At 33.8% G+C, this 27,139-nt stretch overlaps 1 protein-coding gene across 1 annotated transcript in view; it reads left to right on the top strand.

Annotated features, from left to right (window-relative positions):
- Positions 1-4,651, top strand: part of LOC126879054 (ankyrin repeat and zinc finger domain-containing protein 1-like) — a 112,969-nt gene extending 108,318 nt beyond the window's left edge. The window contains exon 9 of the mRNA XM_050641947.1: positions 4,302-4,651. Coding sequence (XP_050497904.1) covers positions 4,302-4,478 — 177 coding nt within the window. The 3' untranslated portion in view covers positions 4,479-4,651. The remainder of the gene's footprint in view (positions 1-4,301) is intronic.
- The last annotated feature ends 22,488 nt before the right edge of the window (positions 4,652-27,139 follow it).

Here is a 27,139-nt window from a genome sequence, read left to right on the forward strand (position 1 = left end):
ACAAGCACTACTACACGAACAGTTTAGACTAAAATCAGTCACCTGACTACTACCCACTACGCCAAGATAATCCTTTTTTTTTTGGACTGAGGTGGAACGCTCTTAGCAGACTAGGGAAGGAGTCCCTAGTACTGTTGGACTCGGACAGGAAAGGAGAACACGCTAGGGCGCACCAACCACAGTATGGCCCATGCGTCCTGCATGCCCTCCATGACCAGCCCTCTACCAATTAAAACCACCCCCTCTTCCGACCCGGAATATTCCTGGACGTGCTCCTTAGGGAGCGATGCATGGGGATATCCCGAGCTGTCTGAAAGAAAGTAACCAGAAGCATTGGGTCATTTAAGGGTCTATTTTCCAGCCTAAAGACGGTAGGACTAAATAGAGAAAAGTCTGATTCCTACACGGAGGAAGGTGGGCGCCTGAAAACGGCAGGGCTTGGGTGACTGTTCTGTAGTGTGGCGGATAGAATGAGCGCTAGAAGAATTAGGGTCATATTTCTCTGACGCGGATTTTTTTTATTTAATTTTTTTTATTATTTCTTATTTTGCTTTTTTTATTTTTTATATATTTTTTTTATTTTATAACTATTGTGTAGACCCGCCTCACCCATTCTGCTCCAGTCGTTCTAACTCGGATTTTCTCTTAATTATACCGGTTATAATGTCAATTATTGCCTCGAAATCTGTCTTGTTTCCGATCGCAAAATTAATAATATTGTTAGGACCGATGTCGTCAAACCTACTACGAAGCCTGACCTGCTCGTGAGCAAAGACGCTGCACCGGAAAACGCATTGTTCTGCGTCTTCCCTCACGCGACAGGTCCGGCATAGGTCGTCGTCCTACTTCCCGATTCTGTGGGTGAATGCCCTGAATGATCCATGACCGGTCAAAAATTGCGTAAAGTAAAAATTTACTCTCTTGAACTTGTAGGCGTACCACGACTCTACGTTCGGGATCAGCCTTTTGGTCCACTGGGCTTTGGTAGATTCCGCCGCTCATTCCAGCTGCCAGTCCGCCAGGAGTTGTTGTCGTGCGGCCGATCTTACCTCGGGTAAGTGGCCGTAGCGGTGCTCATATAGGAACTAGCGTTCCTTAGCTAGCAGATGTATGGGAGGGGCGCCCGCGATCACCTGTAGAGCCACCGTTGATGCAGTCTTGTATGAGCTTACTACATTCAACAGAGGCTTTCTCTGTGCCTTGTTTATTATATCTCTGTATTTCTTGTGACGTAGAACCTCAACCCAGACCGGGACCCCGTAGAGAAGGGTAGACTGTACGATGTGTAGGTACAGTCTTCTCCGGGCACTACTTGGCACTCCGATATTTGGTGTTTTTTTTCGGAGAGCTGCAGTTTGTGCCTCGGCCTTCCTCACCACCCTTGCGAGGTGTTTGGTGAATCCCAGCCCTTTGTCGAGGTCCAGGATATTTGGCACAGAGGCTCGACTTGACCTCGCTGTTTCCAAAATGGAACAACAGTTCCGGTCTCTCCCTAGGTCCCTTTAGGATAACCACCTCTGTCTTACCGCCTGCGAGTTCAAGGTCGTTCTCGTTCATCCAGGCATTCACCCGTCTGAAACACATCTCGGCCGTACTAACCACCTCCCAATATAGATCGCTGGTTACGAGAATGGTCAGGTCGTCAGCGTATGCAACCGCGATGCAGTCCCGACCGTATCGTATATTTAAAACGTCGTCGTAGGGGATGTTCCACAGCGTCGGGCCTAAGACGGACCCTTGTGGAACAACTGCCGTAAGTTTAATATCGTCGTTACCTGTAGACACGTGCCTATTAGTTAGGTAGCTTTTGATCACGTTTGTCAGATAACTCGACACGTTGAGGGCCTCCATCCTGCGGACTATATGTCCCCAATTTGCCGAGTTAAATGCATTTTTAACATCGAACATGATCACTACTGCCCACCTCCTCGCCGTGGCTTTAACGCGGTCTGTAATGAACCAATGAGTCAGCATCTACCGCCGATCTGGCTTTCCTGAATCCGAATTGCCTATCAGAGATGGCGTTTATAGCATCCAATTCCGCTTGTAGGCGGTTCTTAACTACGTTTTCGTAGAGTTTGCCTAGTCTATCAAGGAGACAGATCGGTCGGTAGGAGCTGGCCTCCTCCGGATTTTTACCGGGCTTCGGAATTAGGGTGAGGCGTGCCCTCTTCAAAACGTCAGGGAAAATTTGAGCCGTGAGGAGCTGGGTCAGTACCGATCTGACCAACTCAGGCTGCGCTGCTGGTGAGTTCTATGGAAGTGACCGCTTTAGGGCGCTCACATGTGGCGGGCACGAAGAACAAATCAGGCTTCCTGGGAAAGAGGATGTCCGCAATGCCTCTCGTTCTACTCTCGGTGAGTCTATATGGGGCTTCGACACTCAGGGCCTTAGTGGCAATCCTGTAGGCCTCGCCCCATATGTCGTCCTCGAGCGCATCGCACAGGTTCATCCAGCACATACGTTTGGACCTCCTGATGACCTTGGTGAGGTCCTTTTTGGCTCGTTTGTATGTGTCCCTGGATTGCAGGGTTCTGTCCCTCTGTGCGATGCGTCTTAGTCTGAAACAGTTAATTCTAGTTGCTTGTACCTCCTCGTTCCACCAGTACGGTACCGTATACGGAATCTGGCTGACACCAAGATAATCCTGGCGGCACACGTCTAATAGACTGGAGAAGTCACTAAACAAAACAGGTGTTGCCCCTCTCAAGAGAAATAAAATCAGGTGGGGTAGGATCGAAGCACAGAACTCACTATGCGAATGTCATGAAGTTAAGAACATGTAACACCTACTAAAGTGAGACGATACCCTGGTAGATGCACCATCCAAGACTAGTAACAATGCCATTGCTTGTTACTGGGCGAAGAAACTTAAACGTTTGGATAGGGATAAGAAAAAGTAAAATACCTAACCAAAGGAATCAAGGTGTCTTAAACTTTCTCCGAATAGTCGAATTGGACACACTTTATTTACACATAAATATACATTCAAACAAATTGCACGTATGTTAATACCGCAATATACAATTATCAATGAAAAACATTATCTATTCTTCATTATAGCACAGACAGAGAATAATAAGCTTCCTTTGTGACAATTAAAAAAATGTTCTAACTTCTCATATTAATCAGTAGTTGTTATATTCTTACAGTTCGATTCATGTTGTAAAATTGTGCATTATTGTCTTGATATAGTGGATCCCAAACCATTTTTTCAGTGCGTCATTAATTTTGACGTAATATAGGATTTTAAGAATGTCACAAATCATTACATGGCATTTTAGTCAAATCTGACAGTTGTCAGAATATTTATATTTATGTAAACATTAATATTTATACAAATATTAATATTTATACAAATATTTGCCAGAATATTAATATTTAAAATATTTTAATATAAAAATAAATAAATACAAAATCCAATTTCACTATACAATGTCCGAATATACCAATGACATAATAATAATACGCTGAAAAATACTAACCTAGAAATTACAATTGTCATTTCACCATATGATTTTGTGAAAATATTGTCAGAATCGATTACTTTTGTGTCAAATTATCTTTATTCACATCATTGATTTGATTATACATCTATAAATATAAGTTCGTTTTAATGGAATACATAATTCCATATACGTCAAGGAATACATAATTTTCTAAGTTCAACGTGTAATAATCACAGAGGTGGTGTAATAAACACATACGTTTTTTTCTGTCACTTCCAACTGTAATCTGTGACGCACTGAAAAAATGGTTTGGGACGATCTATATGTGCCCCGCTAATAGCTCTTAACAACTATGTGGTTTATTTGTCTTAATAAAACTATCTCTTAATTTGTGATAACTAACGTGACGAATAGAAAGAAAAGAAAATACTATCAGTTTATTGGTAACGTAGACGACCGGTTTCGAGCACAAAAAGTTTCTGCCCATCATCAGGTCCCCGATAAGGTTATTTAATCGATGACGTTACAAAGAACGTGGTCATTGGTAAGCTTAATTAGGCCAAGAGTTATGGGGAATATACTTTTCCGCACATCGATGGTTGGAGCGAAATATGTTGATGATTTAAGTAACGATTTTTGAAGTCAGACGAGTGTTGGTTACTTAATTTAATGTGACATAAGTTGTAAGGAATGCTGTAAGAAATTATTAAAAAATCTTATTAAATCTCACCACTTTTAAATTTAAGATCTATTTTTTATTGTTTCTTAACAAATGTGTCTTGAAAATATATATTTTTAAGTATAATCATATTTAGAACTAATGAGTAAAGAATATTGTTTACCTTTTGTAGAGGGCGCTAGCGGCCGAAAGGCGGATACTCAACCAAAAGGGCGTGGTCACCAAAAGATGCTTTTTATGTGGCGCAGATATAGCTGGAAAAGTACCTTTTGAATACTTACAGAATCTATTCTGTTCGATAGACTGTCTCAAAGCACATAGACTGCAACATCCAATAGTTTTATCGTAACTTTAGTGACTGGTCCTGTTGATATTCAAAAGTGAAGATTACTGGAAAATCATATATCTCTGGAGAGAAATGATATGTGGCGAGAAGATTGTTATTGGTGAGACTGTATATTATATTGTACTTTTTATATTGCTGTCTTTAGATTTTTTAAAAATAAAATACAATGTTTATAGGGTCTACATTTCATTTACTCCCAACGTTCATCTTTTCATCTTATGACATATTCAGGAATGTCAAAACATCAAATCTTGTAACAAACAAATCAGTACTACTTGAACCGAAATAAACATACAAAAGATAAAAACACTAACCTGGACAAGAGCACTGCGCACGCAGTAGAAACCAAATTAGAGTAAATCACGATATTAAAAATGAGTACCTCGCTTGGAATTGGCTGGACTATAGATACATAGATGGGGCACTGTCAGGATAGATGACAGCAATTACCAAGATCTCTAATCCAAGAAGGAAAAAACATGATCGATGCATTAAATTAGGGTATTTGCCACTTTAGTTGGTGAAAAGACAGTATCACTATAGAGTGATATAAGAGTGATTCTAAGTCTTATAATTCATTTTATATTATTCGTTTCATAATAGACTAGTGATTTTACCCATCGCCATGCGATGCGACGGGGGATACAATCAATTGCCCCCTAAATGCAGTCACTGAACTATTTTTTTACCTCGTCTTATTTTATCGTATCAACCTCCAATTTTTTCTGACCCATCCTATTTTTTGCTGGGTCCTTCCTATTTTTCTGTCACCCTTCAATTTCTTCTAACACCCTTCAGTTTTTTCTGATTTCCTCAATTTTTTCTGACTATTTTTTTCTGACTCCCTCAAATTTTTTCTGGCACTTTCTAATTTTAACATTTTTTTTAAACAATGCATCTGTATTTGGGGCATCGTGTTGTACAGTGTGTCTGCGTAACTCAGAACCATATGGGAAACTTTTTTAATATCAATTTTACGAAAAAAAGTCATTCTTTATAAAGTGCTGTGCATAGTCTAAAACCTCAGACGCAATCATCAGATATCAAATTTTATCAACAGTATACGAGGTATGTCAACAAATATGAATTTCGCTCAAGAGTGAAGTGCCTTTATATTTCACAATATTGAAAATTGTTATTGAGAAAAATTGTTTGTAATTAAAAATTATGTTATAATCTGCATTTAAACTCTTCTAATTGAAAATTTTTTTTTGAAAATGTTTCTCAAAACACGGACACCCAACCTCATTTTTAATTATGATAGCTCCGTTATTATTAATTTGACGAAATAAAGTTATTCTTTATAAAAAGTTCTACATAGTATAACAACCAAGATACAATTATGTATAAGATATTCAATTTTGTCAAATTTATACGAGGTATTTCAAAAAATATGAATTTCGCTGAAGAGTAAAGTACCTTTATTTTTCATAATATTGAAATTTATTATTATAAAAAGTTGTTCAGAATTAAAAACTATGTTTCAATGTGCAATTGCATCCTTCTAGTTGAAATACTGTGAACTATAAAGGTATTTTACTCTTGAGCGGAATTCATATTTTTTGACATACCTCGTCTAAAATTGAAAAAAAATGATATCTTATTATTGCATCTTAGTTTTTTGACTATTCGGACATTTTTATAAAGAATAATTTTTTTCGCAAAATTAATAATAAGGGAGTTATCTTCAATAAAATTGATGTTAGAAACCCGTAATTTGAGGAAATTTAAAAAAAAATTCAATTAGAAGAGTGTAAATGCATATTATAACATAATTTTTAATTACAGACAACAATTTAATAACAATTTTGATATTGTGAAATATAAAGGCACGTGACTCTTGAGCGAGATTTATATTTTTGGACATACCTCGTATATTATTGATAAAATTTGATATCTGATGATTGCACGTTAGGTTTTAGACTATGCAGAGCACTGAGAGTTTTTTCGTAAAATTGATTTTAAAAAAGTTTCCCATATGGTTCCAAGTTACGCAGACACACTGTATATACTTATATCCTGGGCTGTTTTCTTTTTAAAGGCGCGTTTTCACGGTACACTTTGGATGATCATCCCGGATGAATCATCCAAAGTGAAACATAAATGAATCGTGTAAACTATTAATCATCGAAAATGATTATCCAAAATGAATATTGAACGAAGTTGAACCGTGTTCTACTTTTGTTCACTTTAGGGGATACATCGCGGATGAATCATCCAAAGTGAACCATGTAAACATGCATTTGTTGCTGTGATTCATCGGCAGTGACTAGTGAACGGCGGAAACAGGTCCACGTGGTTGTTTATTGTCGCATTTACAGTGGGTAATTGTTGTGTTTGTACGTTGTGTTTTGTTCTTAGATGGTTTTTTAACATGGCTTGATCTTTTGTAGACCATTCCTTTAATAAACACATTGACGCCCCCCATTTTGTAGCGTCGAATTATCCACGGCCTTACCCACCAACGTCGTTTTTTTCTAATCTTCTGTTTTTTAAGTACATGTCTAAGTTCATTTAAAAGATATTCACTTATTATGCCAATTCCAGCACGTACAACTTCAGTCGGCGCCATTTGTAAGTACACAGACTAGTTCAGTCTTGGTGATCCGTGTAAACGATAATTACTTTCATCGTCGTAATCACTTTGGATGATTCATCCGGGATGATCATCCAAAATGTACCGTGAAAACGGGCCTTAAGGTTGAAACTCTTTGATTACAATCTGAAAAGTATTAAAAATGCGACTAAATATGAATGGGAAATAAATTAACAAGGATTTCTGTAATTTTAATTTCAAAACATTTATATGTTAATAACAATATCTGTATACATCGAAGGTAACGGCGCATATTCTTACACAAACAGATATACAAATAATTGAATGAAATGATTATATTTCGTAATTACTTTTAAAAAATAGTATCTTTAAAAGCATATGCTTTGCGTAAACACGAAATTTAAGGTACCTGGTGTCTGATCTTTTTCTTCATTTTAAGAGGTTATTTTTGTTCGTGAAATTTTTAGTTTAGAAAAATTCAGAATTTAGTTTTGAAGAATAAAAGAAACGAAAAATGATACAGAAGTTTTTGATCTATATACCTATAGTAGTTGAGTAATAGTACATTCTTTCACGGTTTTTGCTCTAAATTTTAAAGAACCGCTTAAATTGACATGAAATTTGGCATACGCATAGCTTACATGACAAAGAGAAAAAGTGATATTGTGCCGATGTGTGCTTTTGCCCTGGAGGTGACTTTCACCCCCTTTTGGGGGTGAAAAAATATATGTCCAAAATAAGTCAGGAAATGGATAAACTGACCAATTTTAGGGAACTTTTGTTCTATAGATCTTTTTCGCCAATTCAACACTTTTCGAGTTATTTGCGAGTGAATATGTTCATTTTTCAACAAAATAATTACATTTTTAGACGGTTTTTCGCAAATAACTCAAAAAGTAAGTATTTTGTCGAAAAAAACGTTCTTAGCAAAAATATAGCCTGTAAAAAGTAAAAAAATGGTGTACGCGTTAGGTCTCTGGACCTCGTAGAACCAGAGTTATAGTCAATGAAAAATAGATTCATATTCACCAAATTTCAAATAGAATATTTCGAAGTGAAATATCCAAAAAATTAAGCACTTTTTGGGGAAAACCCATTATAACTTTTAAGTGTTTAAAAAAAGCTTTATCTCTGTTTTTATAAAAAGATTCTAGCATTAAATTTAAGCAAGTTACGCTCAAAATAAAGTTGGCCCCTTTTGTTTTGGTAAAAAAAAATCGGGAAGACCATCCCCTAATTAGAAACTTAAATGAAATTAATCGTTACCGCTCCACAAATTATTTTACTTACGTTGTGCTTATATGATCTGTAAGTTTCATCGATTCAAAGTGCTTATTTTTGAAAAATTTGGTTTAAAGTAAAAATTTTTTAAATTTTAATTTTGAAAAATATGTTCTTTTTTTCAAAATAACTTAAAAATTGTTAGAGATACCAAAAATCTCCAAAAACAAAAAAAGTCAGCATTGCTTTTCTGAATATCATGTATTTTTTTGTTTTTCTGTTAGACAAAAATTTATTAAGATTTGGTGTTTCTAAAGGACATCGCACACATCTTATGGAAAATATGATGTCACTCAAATTCAATAAAATTTATACCAATAGATTCGTTTTAAATTAACGATCAAATCTTATCATTGCGCCAACTCTCTATTTTCAAAAATAAGAGCAGAAATTGATATAAATAAATCTGAAATCAAATGGGTAGGTACATAAGTTAGAGAGAGAAAAAATATTTTAAAATACCCAGATTTTCGGTACTCAGCGGGATTTAAGCTGTTATGAATAGCACTCAGAGCAATAATGATTGTAACTAACATTTTATGGACTCCAAAAATGTGATTTCGATAAACTTTAATTGCAGTTTGCGCCGTAATTAATCATAATTAAGAGTTGGCGCAATGATAAGAATTGATCGTTAATTTAAAACGAATCTAATCGTATAAATTTTATTGAATTTGAGTGACATTATATTTTCCATAAGATGTGTGCGATGTCCTTTGCATACATTCGTGATCAGTGACTCGTTCAACCCATTTTAACTACAGCCCTTTCAAAAATAAATATATCATATAAACAAATACATACACAAGTCAAGAAACTTGTGAAGTCGTAACGATTAACTTCATGTAAGATACTAATTAGGGGGTGATTTTCCCGATTTTTTTACCAAAAAAAAAGGGACTAACTTTATTTTGAGCGTAACTTGTTTACTTTTGATGCTAGAAATTTTTTTTATAAAACAAAAGTGAAGCTTTTTTTAAATACTTTAAATAAATCGTAATGAGTTTTCCTCGAAATGTGCTTCATTTTTGGTTATTTCACGTTAAAGTATTCCATTTGGAATTTGACGAATATGAAGCTATTTTTAATTAGCTATAACTCTGCTTCTACTAGGTATAGAGACGTGATATATACACCATTTTTTTAAAAATTTTACAGGCTATATTTTTGATAGAATGTTTTTTCGACAAAATACTCAATATTTGAGTTATTTGCGAAAAACCGTCTAAAAGCGTGGTTATTTTGTTGAAAAAATTAACATATTCACTTACAAATAACTAGAAAAATATTGACTTAGTGAAAAAACTCTATAGAACAAGTTACTTAAAATTAGTCAGCTTATCCATGTCCGGACTTACTTTAGACGAATATTTTTTCACCACCAAGAGGGGGTGAAAACCACCCCCAAGGCAAAAGCACATATCGGCACAATATCACTTTTTTTCTTTGACTTGTTAGCTATGTGTATGCCAAATTTCATGTCAATCCAAGCGGTTCTTTAAAATTTAGAGGTTTTGCAATATTTTACCGTTAAAGGACGGACTATAAATAAATAATTAAAACCTATCTAGCAATATATGAAAAACACCACTGAAAACTACAGTGTTCTACACTTCCACAAAATGTATTAGGTACAGTTTATTATCATTACAGCTATTTTGGCAAAGAAGTGATGTATTTTTATTTACTATGTTCTACACTTTACTGTCTTTAACTGAGTAAGTTAAGGAGGGGAGAGCTGTTTGTCTCAAGGTTACTTACTCCGTGGCGTTACAACCCTTCGTGGATTTTAGCCGACTCGACAACATGCCTCCACTGTTAGGGAGTTAATCTCCGTATACGTAAAGCAACTAACGTGTCGTAGAGGATGAATGTTAAAATAGGTAGTTTTTGTAACTGCCTTAACGTAACGTAAAGCAAATCGTAAAGTCATTTTTAAATTCCGTTGACATTTAAAAAAATAAAACAATGTTCACACAATATACAATTAATATACAAATGTAAAAAAAGATAAATGAATGATGAAATTGTATGGTTTTAATTGCTTCTATTTAAATATAAAAATATTATTTTTCCTTAGGTTAAAATTTTTTTATTTTTGTTTATACCTACTTTTTAGTTGTAAATTATTGTATACCTACATCAGAATTCCAGTAGGTATAATGTAAATAGTGTGGTAATATTTATTTGAAAATTTTACTGAAACTAGGTCATTTGTTAATCTAGTTATTAATTGTGGTGATCACTGTATTTCTTAAATTAATACAAGATTTGTTTGTTTTGCTTTATTAATAGACAACTTAAAAACAATAAAATTTTAAATCTATTATGAAGTTCCAATTTCCAATTACAAACACAAAATGGTTTTACTCAAATAGACAAAACCAATAACCAATATAACCTTAAAATGTTTATAAACCGGTAGTACGCTGATGAAATGTTCATTTGGTAGGTAATCGGGCAAGATCCTCGTGTGCATTCGGTGACTTTCGGCTCGATAGGGATGCGTATGAACCTAACGTACCAGCCCGTAACCTTAGGTAATACGTATCGCGATACGGGAGTTCAACCATTAATGCGCAAGCGTATATGTCAAAAAGATGCGTTACGTTTACGTATTTGTGTGCACAAAAACTCCCTATTATCTCGCCACCGGAGTCGAGGGCGTCCGCGGGTCTCCTTCCAGTTGGGACTTCCTCAAGGTCTCAAGGTTGGTAATCCAAAACTATATCTGTATTTTTTAATTTATTAATTTCCATCTTCTTCTTTATTTCTTCTTTAGGCAATCGTCATAGCTATTCGGATTTTAGAGACGGCTGCTCTGAAGAGTTTATGTGATGTACATGTACAGTCGCGGCCACTGAATAGTTTACACCTTCATTTTGATATTGAAATACATACTGTAAAATCGCAGTGTCTTACGGATGTACTAAATGTCAAAAATTTTACGCGTGTTGAAAAACAAAACAAAAAGTATTCAACGCGTCCAAAATGCCTACATAGAATACATTATTTCAATAACGCTCAAAAAACAAGAGCAATTACCAAACTCGATAATTTTAATTGTTTTATTCAAAAAACTTCTTTCTATAGTTTACCTTTTGTAAAATAGATTTATTTTATTTTGATTTTTTAATTTAATAGGCGGATGAAGCGTAGTACTGGCCCTGTTACCTTCCTTGTATACCGTAGGCAGTAGGCCCTAGAGACTACCTTCCTTGCTATAATCCCAACGCCGCGTTAGCGGTATAAAACGGGAGACTATTATTTTTTTTTTTTTTTAATTTTAATCAACTTATTCGGGGTCCGCCACTGGTAACGTCACTTTGACGTAAAAGGTGCGATTAAACGAGGTAATACTTTTAAAAATCGGCCACTACGTAAGGGTGTAAACGATTCAATGGCCGCGACTGTACATCCATACCATTCTCTCAGGTTGCGCAGCCACGATATTCTACGTCTCCCTATGGTTCTTGTTCCTTAAATCCTTCCCTGCATAATCAATTGGATCAAGTTGTATCTCTCTCCAATCGAAAACCTGAAATGATTTCCGGAAATCGTAACAAACCAATCGGGATATTAACAAATGCAGATGGTACCACTATAACTGAAACGCAAGACAAATTACGTAGATGGAAAGAATACATTGAACACCTATTTTATGGCCAAATAGTAGAACAATTAGAAGTTGACGGAGAAACCACGGGACCAGAAATAATGAAAGAGGAAGTTATTTATGCTATAAAACACACAAAAGATAGAAAAGCTCCAGGACCCGATGAAATACCAATTGAACTATTGAAGATAATTGATGAAGATAATATTGATGTCTTGGTAGACCTTTTTAACTCCATATACAAGATGGGACACATACCCAAAGAATGGCTTCTCTCAACTTTTGTAACGATTCCAAAAATCACAAATGCTAAAGATTGCAATGACTATCGGACAATTGCATTAATGAGCCACACATTGAAAACCTTCCTTAAAATCATACATAACAGAATCCATGTGAAATTAGAACAAGAAATAAGTTATTCACAGATGGGTTTTAGAAAGGGTCTAGGAACTAGAGAAGCATTATTCGGAGTCAATGTTTTGACACAACGATGTCTGGATATGGATCAGGACTTATATGCTTGCTTTATAGATTTTAAAAAAGCTTTTGACAGAGTTCAACATGAAAAGCTTTTAAGTATTCTTAAGACCAAAAACATAGATAGTAGAGATCTACAAATTATATCGAATCTGTATCAAAAATAGAAAGCAAGAGTAAGAGTCGAAGGATAACTGACAGAGGAAGTAAGTATACTTAGAGGAGTTCGACAAGGGTGCATACTTTTCACCACTCTTATTCAACGTCTACAGTGAAGTGATATTTCAAGAAGCTTTATTGGATATTGTGGAAGGTATTTTGGTCAACGGAAATAGCATTAATAATATTACATATGCGGACGATACGGTGATATTTGCAAGTGACATGGAAGATTTACAGTACATAATACAACATGTATACCATGCATGTGAAAGGTACGGACTGCAAATGCATCTCAAGAAAACGAAATCAATGATATTCTCAAAAAAACCACAAAATGTAGATAACCTGATCATCAATAATACAACGATCGAAAGAGTAACAACATATAAATATTTAGGAACGTGGCTAACCAAAGATGGAGATAAAACAAAAGAAATCAGATCTAGAATAGAAATGGCAAGAAACACGTTCATAAAATTGAAGAACTTACTTTGCAACCGTAACCTTAATCTAGAGATCCGCACAAGAATGCTACGTTGTTACGTTTTTTCTGCTTTACTATACGGCATGAAAGCGTGGACAATAAAACAGTCTGAAATCAAAAAATTAAACTCCTTTGAGATGTGGTGCTACAGGAGAATCCACAAAATATCGTGGACTGAAAAAGTAACTAATATAGAGGTGTTACAAAGAATGAAGAAAGAATGTGAAGTCATAAAAACTGTTAAAATTAGAAAGATTCAATATCTGGGTCATATATGAGGGGCGAGAAGTACGTATTACTTAGGTTAATTATGCAAGGGAAGAGAAACCCAGGACGACGCAAAATATCCTGGCTAAGAAATTTGAGAGAGTGGTTCGGTTGCAGCTCATTAGAATTATTCAGAAGTGCGGCCAATAAAATTAAAATAGCGATGATGATTTCCAACCTCCGATAGGGGAAGGAACCTGAAGAGGAAGAAGTATATCTCTCCACGTGTAATATGTCCGAGATGTTCAAATTTTCTTGGTTTGATGATGTTTTAGATTTCCATTTCTTTATTCATCTTTCTCAGAACCTCTTGTGACGTATTTTGTCCACGACTTTCTCAGGATTCTGTACACCCACAGCTCGAATGATTCCAGTTTTTTCATTGATGCGGCATTCAAGGTCCAAGCTTCCATTCCATAAAACAAAGTCGAGCAAATTTTTGTTAAAATTTGCTCCAGCCTAATTTCCATAGATTCTAATAAAGATAGCTGAAGGTCTTTGGTTTGAATATGGAGAATTTTAAATTGGTCACTAAAAGAATAATTATGATATACAAGGTGAAGTGCGTAACTGGAATCTGTTTTTCTATTACTGAAAACCCTTTTGTGTTCTATTTTACGCTTGTTAAAGTTTACCAGTTTGACCAATGAAAGTTATTGAGTAGTCACGACATGTAAATTTGTATATACCACTGTGTAACTCCTTTTTCTTTTAGCTCGTGTTGTTCTTAATATATTTGTTTAAGTTGTTGTGTGTGTTTGCTATTTTTGTTTGTACTATCTTGCCTGTATATGTAATCGTGCAGGAGGTACTGGGGTATTCCTCTAGTGATTGAAAAATGAATTTAAGGGGCTTCGTGGGTAATGAACACCATTATTAATATACAAATCTGCAATTATGTAAAACCTAAATTGAAAAAGCTTAACCGATTCGTCTATCTAACCGTACCCGTCTAACACATGGCTATCTGATAATATCATCTGCACAATCGAATTACCAGTAATGTAACTCATCATCATCATCAATGCAGTTAAAACTCTTTATGAGTCTTTTCCGCGTTTACTATTTTCTTCTATTCTTGACTTGCCACTATATACTGCGTATTAGTTGTCCTGCCCATCTTAGTCTATTGGCCTTTATATCTTACTACATTTTGGTTTCCTAAGAAAGACTTATGCCTGGTTGCACCAACAGATCTTAAGCTTAAGACGAGAATAAGATAAGAATTAATATAATATAATAAGCGTATTATAATATAATAATAGATATAATTGATAGTAAGGTAAGAATCGAAAATTATGGTGTAGTTGTGTCTGCGCCTCCATCTGTTTCTCACTCTATCTCTCAATGTAAACTCTCCATCCAGTAATGTAACCCAAATAACCATTTTAGGCTAAGATGCACCAATAGCTCGACATTAGTACCATCAACAACTTCTAAACAGCACAGATCAAATCAGGACTGTGATTAATTTTCTAGAAAAAAACCCCAAACTTTTTTGAACAAGATATTCCGTTATTTTGTTATGATTTAGATCTTGTACCTAATAGTTCAGTACCAAATACTTATAAATATACACACCGGAAAAATTAGCCGAACACCTTAAAAATGGGACATGTTTGATGTCTCCAATTTCCTAAACCCGTGGTCCGATTTGAGTGATTCATTTAGTATGTTCTAGCCTTATTATTTAAGAATATCATAATGATATTGTTGCTAGACAGGTAAATATAATTTTATACCGGGTGTACCAATACTGTGTTTTTTTCTTAAAGTTTGGAACACCCTGTGGAATATTCTAGCGTATATAAAATATTGAAATTACAACTCGATTGTAGACTTAGGCGTTCTTAACATTTTCCTTTTTGATTCATTTACTTATGCCGGATAATAAAAAAGTTATTTGCGTTAACAACTATCCATGTTTTTCATCAATAAATCCTCATAGTAGGGGAGGAAATTTGCAGTTACTCGAGCGTTATGGGGACCTATTGGATTGTGAAGAGTATGTGCTAAAACCAGAAAAAGGTTAAGTTTTTCATAAAGTGGGGGGATTTTTCATTTTTTAACTTAATTTTCCATTTGAAACAATCGGTTTTTTTTTCGATTATAGCGCTATCTATCCATAATTCGAAAAAATGTGTCGAATAAAATTTGCTTATTTTTACGTAAACAATCCAAATCTGCAATAAACATTGGGGGCTCCTATTTAAGATTTTAAATGAAATCCCCCACCCCACCTCCGTGGAGTCTCGTGTTTGGTACCATTCGATAGATTTTTCAAAAATATTGAATACGTGTATTTTGCAGTTTTTCGATCTGATGTTCATTTCGCGAAATATCGCAGGGTTCGTATTTAAAATTTTTAATTGCTCAGCGTTTGACGTTAAAACCCCCCTCGAAGCTAGTTCAGCTGAAATTCACGTGAGATCGTCATTGTGACATCGCATAGTATTTTATTTATTTAATACATCTATTGAATTACTTTAGGCTTGTTTATTAAACTAAACAGATAATGATGGTAGGGGAACCCAAGCGGGTATTTTGGCAGTTACTCGAGCGTCAGATTATAACATGGGGCATAGGCGTAACCAGAGGGGGGTTTGGGAGGTTATAACCACCCCCAATTGGGGTCTACTTTGAGCTCTATACGCTTAACACCATTATGTGTTGTTGGCAAATCAAGCCATTTTGAAGTTGTAACCCCCCCTTAGGATCATCCTGGTTACGCCGTTGACATATGGGGAGAAACCTTGTACCCTGTAACTGTACCTATACCATATATTGGTTCTTAACAATCTTAATTGGTCGACTTTTCTCTATGCAGTTGAGGCATGGACCCTTAAAACATCAACCATAAATAAGTTGGAGGCCTTTGAAATGTGGATCTACCGGAGAATTCTCAAAATTTCGTGTACATCGCATACCTTAAACGAAGAAGTGCTGCATAGAATAGACAAAGCAAGAGAACTTTTCAACACAGTGAAAGTTAGAAAAACATTATTACTCTGGGCTAATTAGCAAAATTCATGGAAAAGTTATTTACCAGCAATTTTATTGCTGGAATCGAATTATAAGATATTAATAATATAGGTATGCAAAGTCCGCAGATAGTGTGCTACTTTTTTTATAAACAAAATGGCGCCGACAAATCGTATTTTTTTTCAATTATTGCTCTATAACTCCAAAGATTTTAACATTACAACAAAAACACCCAAATAAAAATTCACCGCAATTAAATTCTGCATAGAAAATTTTTCATTTTTTTACATAATCTTTAAATGTTAAAAAAAATAGTTATAAACAAATTAACATTTCTCAGAAATTGTTTATTATATTCTAATTTTAAAAAATACTTAAAATGCGTATTTCAAAGGTCTTAAAAATGAATGCTTTAAAATTTTTTTCCACCTACCTCTACCGAAAGTATACTTTTCCGGACCTGATTGTAGGGAGCAAAGTTGTAGTTTTCCTCCCTAGGGAGGAAAATATTTTTCCTCCCTAGGGAGGAAAAGTAAAAAGTGACGTCATGTTATTTCATTCATGAAATATAACTTATTGACGCCCTGTACAATATCTATTTTCTATTACGTAAGTATCTATACATTTTAAGGTTTATTTATAAAACACCCTGTATTTTGCAGAATGGTAAAAAACAGTAAATTGTTATTTTGATTTAACAATGTTTACATTAACAATTTGACTTATATTTGACAGTTGACAGTTATATGGTACCTACTTGTTAGTTTTAGTTTTAATAAATTTTGTTGGTTAGTTACATAAATAAATTAAGTAAAGATGAAAAAATGATTTGTTATTTGAGGAAGGTGGAAAAACCATATGTATAACATGGGAGTAAAGTGTCTTTTCCTCCCTTGAATGATTACTGCCCTCCGCTACGCGTCGGGCAGTAAACTTCATTCTCGGGAGGAAAAGTAGCACTTTCCTCCCTTGTTATACAAATAGCTATTTCCAACAATTTGTAAATAAGTTATGAAACAGCAAAGTAAATATACGATAGCACCGTTGATTATAATTTGTTTTAGTTGTTTCAAAGCTTAAAAGTGAGTCTGTGGTACAATCTAATTACTCACACAGAATATCAAATATTAGTTCAATGGTTATATTTTAATCAAAGATTAAAAATACTTTTTTTTGTAATTTTTAGCGCGAAAGTAGGCTTGATACAGAGCCGGAGATGTTCACTCGAAGCGACTGACACGCTTTAAACTCGCGCGAGTTGTGTATGTGGACGGGTATAATATATATATATATATATATATATATATATATATATATATATATATATATATATATATATATATATATATATATATATATATATATTCTATAACACTATAAAACAGTGTTGAAATTATCGGGAAATGCGGTCTGTGGCTTAGATTGAAACTACATTTAATTCTGTTGAATTCGATATTTCGATGAGTATTTATTAATTTTTCATCTTCATCAGGAACAAACTACAAAATTAACTAACAGTTAGGTACAAACATAATATTACAATGATATAACTTACGAATTGTTGTAGGTATGTTATATAAAGCAATTTAACTTAAAGCTATGCATGTCGTTTCACGAGAACGTCGAGGGCGGCACTGAATCAGGTATCTTTTCTCACATGTGTTAAGGGCCAAAAGTTCCAATATCGAGCCATCTGTTTAATATTCTGCTATTTTTAGAATTTTAAAACATTGCAGTAAATTTCGCTTAATCTACTTGTGTCTGATTTGTAATTAATTGAACGTTTATTACTGTTTATGTGGTACATCTCGAGGAACAATCTTTTCTTATAATTGCTTTCTGAATCTAGGATCTTGATATCTGACAAATTAAATTGGTGTCCTGTTGTTATGGAATGGTGTGCTGCTGCACAAGTATTTTTGTGTGTTTTGCAATCACTTTTGTGCTGCGTTATTCTTTGTTTCAACCATTGCGATGTTTGTCCTATATACTGCCCATCACATTCGAGACAAGAAAGTTGATAGATGATATGACTCTGATTTAGAAGCGGTGTCTGGTCTTTAAGCTTCGAGAATAAGCTATAGTTGGATATGCTATTGTATTTCGCAATTTTGATTTTCGGAATTCCGTTCAGCAGCTTGATTATATTGTTGGTTAAGCCATTTATGAAGGGCAACTTTTTGTAAATCACGGGATCTGATGGTCTGTTGTCACGTTGCCCGTCGTATAAGTCTGAGTTATATATCAGTTGCTTAAGAATTTTACTTGGATAGCCGTTGTTCAAGAATATGTTATAGAGTATTTTTAAATTCTTTTGTGTGAACAGGTCATTGCTGATGTGTAAAATTCTGTTTTTCATTGCCACAACAGTGTTGTGTTTTTGGCTTTTAGAGTGCTGAGAGAAATAATTTATATATCTTCCAGAGTCAGTTGGTTTCTGATACCAATCCAAAATTATCTTGTTCTCTGTGGTTCTTATCACCTTAGTGTCTAAAAAGGGCACACTTTGTTCTTTCTCCTCCTCAACGGTAAATTGTAGGTGTTTGTTAAATCCATTGAAGAGGTCCAGTGTAGTTTGAATAGAGTCCTCGGGGATCGCACTTATCACATCATCCACATATTTGTATATGAACGGTAACTTGAACGGTAGTCGTGGAATTACTCTATCAAATAGATGATCTAAAACTATGGTGGCTAGAATGGGGCTGATAGGAGAGCCCATGGGAGTGCCAAAAATCTGTGAGTAAAAAGTTCCCCCGAAAGAAAAGTAAACATTAGAAAAAATAAAATCGATTAGTTTGAAGAAGTTATTCTTACTTAGTGTGGTGTTGGGTTCAATTAAGTGCCAATTTTGCTCTAAAATTTCAATGATCAAGTTGAGAGGAATATTCGTGAAAAGCGATACCGCATCTAAGGATATAAGTACATAGGTTTGAGGAATTGTAACATTCTTAATTAGTTCTACAAACGTAAATGTATCTTTCACATTATAATTAGTTTGATATTCAAAAGTGGCAGTTAGAATGTTTGCCAAGTATTTCGAGATGTTGTATGTGGTGGAGTTGATTGAGCTGATGATAGGGCGAAGAGGAACATTGCTTTTGTGAATTTTTGGTAGACAGTATAACTTTGGAAACATCGAGTTGTAGATCATTAGTTGTTTTGCAGCATTAGCGTCTATCTCACCTATGGATTTCAGGTTCTTAATAATTAGTCCAGAGAAATAAGGTTTTTCTCGTGACACATCCCCCTCCAGGCCGAAACCAAATTTTTTGAGTAGTATGTACATCTATATTATTAACCTATATGTTTCCTGCAGCCGATTTTGATGATATACATAGTTATAAACAAATGAAGATCGAAAAACGGTAAATTATCGCTTTTTTCGTCTATTACCAAAAAGTTAAGCACTTTAAACAAATTTGAGAGTAAGAAACTCATAAATCGTATAAAAAACTTCAATATGGCATTCGCTGAATATGTCCAACCTTATTGGTTGCTTAGAAAATTGCAAAATAAATCATAAATATTGAGTTTTTATAAATATTCGTAACTTAGGTAAAAATTAACTTAGAATCTTCTTATTACGCGGAATGCCGAGACTTCTTGTACTTAAATTATATTTTAAATTTCAAAGCAATTGGTCAAATAGTTTAAAAGTTATTTAATTTATTTTTCCCAAATTCATTTTTTTGCAACACTATAAGTCAGAAAATTATGAGGTTACAATAATACTTCGGACAGTTTATGAAAGAAGAACATTTATACTATTACCTTAATTAAAAATGAATGACAAAAAATAATTTTAAACAGTGTAAAATTATTTTGCAAAAACATGTCCATTTTTTGCTTACTTATAAACAATTAGAATAACTTTTTAACCGTTACCCGTAGAAAAATTATTTTTTCATATTTAGAAAGACTGAATTTTTATACACATTTAGAAAGAAAAACAACTGTTCTAGGACATTTAGGGACAAAGTTAGCCCCCCCATTTTTTCAATTAACATGTTTTTGCAAAATTATTTTGCAATATCTATAATTATTTTTTGTCATTTTTTTTTAAATTAAATTAATACTGTAAATTTTCTTCTTTCATAAACTATCCAAAATATTACTGTAACTTCATCATTTTCTGACTTACAGTGTTGCAAAAAAAATTAATTTTGGAAAAACAAATTAAATAACTTTTAAACTATTTGACCAATTGCTTTGGAATTTAGGGTGTAATTTAAGCACCATAAGTCTCAGCATTCCATGTAATAAGAAGGTTCTAAGTTAATTTTTACATAAGTTATGAATATTTATAAAAACTCAAAATTTATGATTTATTTGGCAATTTTCTAAGTAACCAATAAGGATAGACATATTCAGTGAACGCCTTATTGAAGTTTTTTATACGGTTTATGAGTTTATTACTCTCAAATTTGTTTAAAATGCCCAATTTTTTAGTAAGAGACGAAAAAAGCGAAAATTTACCGTTTTTTGATCTTCATTTGTTTATAACTATGTATATCATCAAAATCGGCTGCAGGAAACATATAGGTTATTATTGTAGATGACCATATTACTCGAAAAATTTAGTTTCAGCCTGGAGGGGGATGTGTCACCAACACGATATTTTTTTTCCTTATTTCTCTGAACTAAATATTGTTGTATTTGGTTTGTATTTTCACCGTTGGATCAGTGTTTAATTTGGTGTACGTGGAAGAATCCTGTAGCATTATCTCAGTTTTATCCATATATTCTGATTTATCCATGGCAACCGTACACCCACCTTTGTCTGATTGCAAAATGTATAGATCTGGATTTGATTTCAAAAACTTGCGTGTTTTTTCAAACATCCTGTTGAAGTGGTTTGGTTTGTTTGTTGTAGTGTGGTTCACATAATTAGTTATGATATTGGTTGCTCTAGCTCGTACGACATCCTTTGATTCATCTGGAATATCATCCACTATATTTTCTAAGTCTGCAACAAACCTATCTAGTCTGACATCTTTACCAACACAGGGCACACTAAATTTAGGTCCCAATGATAAGAAATTTGCGACTTCTTCCGGTATGGTTATGCTAGAGATATTTTTAAACCATTTGCTGTTGTCTTTAAATACACGGTTGTGTTTTTCGTTATTGCTGTATAGTCGTTCAAATTTGTTGATATTCGTAAGTTTTATTTTCTCAAATTCAGATCTAAATTTTCTTTTCAGACGATTTTCGTATTCACGTATCATATCAGTTGGAAGAATCTCAGAAAGTTCAGATTTGATGTTACATATAAGTCGATTATATCTCGAGATGTTATTGCAAGTAATTTTTATTTCTAATGATAATGTTTTTTTGTTAGTGCTCGACATAAAACTGTTAATCCTATTAGTCATGCTAAAATTGTTACCTGTTGTCAATAAGTAATGTAGATTTTTGGTGCCATCTTGAACGTGTCGTGGAAACGTGTTTGATGTTCTACACCTCAATAAGAAAATTCTTCTGTTGGTGACACTTGCTAGCTTGATGTTGATGCTTGACCATTGCTTCATTAATTTTGTTGTTGTATAGCCATAGGTGTTTGATATTTGTTGATAGAAACCCATCATTTATACAGAACTGGATTCGAAATCCGATGTATTTATCGACCGTGCAAGTATATTCTATAACACTATAAAACAGTGTTGAAATTATCGGGAAATGCGGTCTGTGGCTTAGATTGAAACTACATTTAATTCTGTTGAATTCGATATTTCGATGAGTATTTATTAATTTTTCATCTTCATCAGGAACAAACTACAAAATTAACTAACAGTTAGGTACAAACATTAGACTCTATTCAAACTACACTGGACCTCTTCAATGGATTTAACAAACACCTACAATTTACCGTTGAGGAGGAGAAAGAACAAAGTGTGCCCTTTTTAGACACTAAGGTGATAAGAACCACAGAGAACAAGATAATTTTGGATTGGTATCAGAAACCAACTGACTCTGGAAGATATATAAATTATTTCTCTCAGCACTCTAAAAGCCAAAAACACAACACTGTTGTGGCAATGAAAAACAGAATTTTACACATCAGCAATGACCTGTTCACACAAAAGAATTTAAAAATACTCTATAACATATTCTTGAACAACGGCTATCCAAGTAAAATTCTTAAGCAACTGATATATAACTCAGACTTATACGACGGGCAACGTGACAACAGACCATCAGATCCCGTGATTTACAAAAAGTTGCCCTTCATAAATGGCTTAACCAACAATATAATCAAGCTGCTGAACGGAATTCCGAAAATCAAAATTGCGAAATACAATAGCATATCCAACTATAGCTTATTCTCGAAGCTTAAAGACCAGACACCGCTTCTAAATCAGAGTCATATCATCTATCAACTTTCTTGTCTCGAATGTGATGGGCAGTATATAGGACAAACATCGCAATGGTTGAAACAAAGAATAACGCAGCACAAAAGTGATTGCAAAACACACAAAAATACTTGTGCAGCAGCACACCATTCCATAACAACAGGACACCAATTTAATTTGTCAGATATCAAGATCCTAGATTCAGAAAGCAATTATAAGAAAAGATTGTTCCTCGAGATGTACCACATAAACAGTAATAAACGTTCAATTAATTACAAATCAGACACAAGTAGATTAAGCGAAATTTACTGCAATGTTTTAAAATTCTAAAAATAGCAGAATATTAAACAGATGGCTCGATTTGGAACTTTTGGCCCTTAACACATGTGAGAAAAGATACCTGATTCAGTGCCGCCCTCGACGTTCTCGTGAAACGACATGCATAGCTTTAAGTTAAATTGCTTTATATAACATACCTACAACAATTCGTAAGTTATATCATTGTAATATTATGTTTGTACCTAACTGTTAGTTAATTTTGTAGTTTGTTCCTGATGAAGATGAAAAATTAATAAATACTCATCGAAATATCGAATTCAACAGAATTAAATGTAGTTTCAATCTAAGCCACAGACCGCATTTCCCGATAATTTCAACACTGTTTTATAGTGTTATAGAATATACTTGCACGGTCGATAAATACATCGGATTTCGAATCCAGTTCTGTATATATATATATATATATATATATATATATATATATATAAAACAAGGTTGAAATATTGGGGTAGCAGCAATTTGCTGCTACCCCAATATTTCAACCTTGTTTCCTAACTGTTCAGCAAAGATTATATACCTGTTATATATATATATATATATATATATATATATATATATATATATATATATATACATTAGCACTTAGAGCCAAGCAGGCTCATGGCTTGGTTTACAATCTTCCTCCATTCTTGCTTGTTCTTCGCTTTTTCTTTCCAATTGGTTGCATTGAGATACCTCAGGTCATCATTAACTTCATGGCTCCATCTGGTCCTAGGTCTTCCTTTTCTCTTTTTACCACCTATTGTAGCGCTTAACATGATTTTAGGCATTCTAACTTAGGCCATTCTTTGGACATGTCCTCACCATCTAAGTCTTTGTGATCTTACAATTGCAATTATATTAGGCTCCTTATACAATTCTTCTAACTCCTTGTTTGTTCTTCGTGTCCACTGATTGTTGATTATTTTTCCCCCAAATATCCTTTTAAGTATTTTTCTTTCCCATACTTGTAACATTGATTGCTCGGTTTTTGTCATAGTCCAGGTTTCTGAGGCATACGTAAATTGGTCGTATCACAGTTTTATACGTTCTTAATTTAGCTGCTTTGGATATATTTTTGCTTCTGAGTATTCTATTGAGTGCATACATGCAACGATTCCCTGACATTAGTCTTTTGTGTATTTCATCCCGGATATTTGGTTTACTAGAAAATAAGGTCCCTAAATATTCAAATCTCTCTACCTTTTCAAATTTATACATTGTTCCTTCATTCGTTGTTATCATTAAATATTGCCCTTGTTCAAATTTTTTGTCGGTCCATTCCATGTACTTAGTTTTTGTTTCATTTATATAAAGTCCTTTTTCTCGAGCTGCCTTTTCTAGTCGTGCTACTACCTCTTTTAATTGTTCCTTGCTTCTGGATAGAATTACTACATCATCCGCGAATGCCAAACATTGATGTTTTTTATGATATATATGTCCTGATCTGTTAATATTAGCCTCTTTTATTATCATTTCCAATACTACATTAAATAGCAGTGATGACAACGGATCCCCTTGTGGACGGGTATAATACATAATACATAGCTACGGTACTGTATTATTCTACTTTCACGCGTGTAAATTACAAGAAAAATATTTATAATCTTTAATTAAAATATAACCATTAAACTACTAATCGATATTTTTTGTAAGTAATTAGCTTGTACTTTAAACTCACTTTTACGCTTTGAAAGAATTAAAAAAAATTATAAACAACGCAGTAATCGTATGTTTACTTCGCTGTTTCATAACTTTTTTGCAAATGGTTGTAAAAAAGTTTTAAAACATTCATTTTCAAAATATTTGAAATACGCATTTTAACTATTTTTTTAAATTAGAATATAATAAAAACTTTCTGATAAACGTTAATTTGTTTATAACTATTTTTTAAACATTTAAAGTTTATGCAAAAAAATAAAAAATTTATATTTTGTCGACAAAATGTTAAATAGGCATCTCATCTTTATAAGATTTCAAAGTTTGATCAGTGTATCATAATTATTTTGGTTATTATTGCGACCGTAAATTATTAATTAACAATTGAATTGTTGCTAAAATATTCGTTCAATTTTCACCAGCTTCTGGAACTATAATCCAAACCAAGAAGGCTTTTAAGTCACCAAATTATTTAATTATTGGTAGATAATTACTTATCTAAAACTTTATTTGAAAATTAAAGATTTTGTTGGGAAAACCTGGATTTTCCGAGGAAAATTTTCGTCGGAGGAGATCGGAAAAACATCTCTATGCAGAATTTAATTGCGGTGAATTTTTGTTTGAGTATTTTTGTTGTAAAGTTAAAATCGTCGGAGTTATAGAGCAATAATTGAAAAAAACACGATTTTCGGGCGGCATTTTGTTTATAAAAAAAGTAGCACACTATCTGCGGACTTTGCATACCTATATTATGAATATATATAATCATAAGCTTCGATTCCAGCAATAAAGTTGCTGGTAACTAACTTTTCCCAAAAATTATTCTCCGATAATCAGCCCAGACTATATACCTAGGCCACATACTGAGAAATAATAAGTACCAATATGCTCAACTTATAGTGAAAGGAAAGATCGAGGAAAGGAGAGGACTAGGAAGAAAAAGACTATCGTGGCTCAGAAGCATCCGACAACGGACAGGGCTAAATTTTTAACAGCTAATAAAACAGCTGAAGACAGAGAAGAGTTTGCAATTGTAGTAGCCAACCTCCATTGAGGAGACGCCACTTTAAGAAGAATAAGGTTCTTAACACCGGGGAATTCATTAAGGAGGGGCCGAAAAAAAAATCTGTTCTTAGAAAAACTCGAAATCGTCAGCTTAAGATAAGGTAAGTTAAGTACATGCAAAACAGTGTAAATTTCAAAAATCTGACGATTTGAGCGGGGCGTAAGAAAATGGGTGAGTCACAAAGTTTCACAAAAATAAAGCGAATATTTCGCGAAATAAACGTCAGATGGAAAAACTAAAAAATACGTGTTCAATATTTTTCAAAAATCTATCGAATAATACTAAACACGACACCCCACGGAGAAGGGTGGGTGAATTAAAATTTTTAAATACGAACCCTGCGATATTTCGCGAAATGAACATCAGATCGTAAAACTGCAAAATTTACTAAAAATCTTAAATAGCCCCCAATTTTTATTGCAGATATTGATTCTTGACGTAAAAATAAGCAACTTTTATTCGCAACGTTTTTTCCAATTATGGATAGATGGCGCCATAATCGGAAAAAACGATTGGTAGAAATGGAAAATTAAATTAAAAATGGAGAGTCCCACATTTTATGGAAAACTTAACTAAACTTTTTTTGGTTTTAGCACCCACTCTTCACAATCCAATAGGTCCCCATAACGCTTGACTAACTGCAAATTTAGCATACTTTCCTCCCCTACTATGAGGATTTATTGATGAAAAACATGGCTAGTTGTTAAAGCACATAACTTTTTTATTTTCCAAAATAAGCAAATGAATCAAAAAAGAAAATGTTAAGAAAGCCTGAGGCTATAATTGAGTTTTAATTTCAATACTTTATATATGCTGGAATATTCCACAGGGTGTTCCGAACTTTAAGAAAAAAACACAGTATGATTGTTACACCCGGTATAAATTGACATTTATCTGTCTAGCAACAATATTAATACACCAATATTCTTAAATAATAAGGCTATAACATACTAAAAGAATTCACTCAAATCGGACAACAGGTTTAGGAAATTTGAGACATCAAACATGTCCCATTTCTAAGGTGTGTGTTTATAATACTATTAATTTAAGCTTTTTTTCTTTTATTTCTCTGCTAATTATATGTATAATATGTACATATTGAAGTGTAACTCGTGCTAATGGTTACAGCTGTCACATGTTTTTAATTTAAAGCCATCATTGAAAGATATTAGGCAAGGCTTTGAAATTAAAAATGTTAACAACGGCCAATAAACTCACAATATAATGGGCCGTTAAATAATATATTAAAAATATATTATATTGTTCCTATTTATATATATATAAATCCCGTTCACAGCGTAATACGCCTTTGGGTTCCCGTTCGCCAAGCCTGTCTATTCTGCCAGTCTTCTTCAGATAGATTTCTTGCTGACATTGCTTTTGAGATTCCTTGGATCCATGTTGTTGGTGGTCGTCCTCGTTTTCTTTTCTCTGGT

This window comes from Diabrotica virgifera, chromosome 1, assembly GCF_917563875.1.
Source record: "Diabrotica virgifera virgifera chromosome 1, PGI_DIABVI_V3a".
Lineage (NCBI taxonomy): Eukaryota > Metazoa > Arthropoda > Insecta > Coleoptera > Chrysomelidae > Diabrotica > Diabrotica virgifera.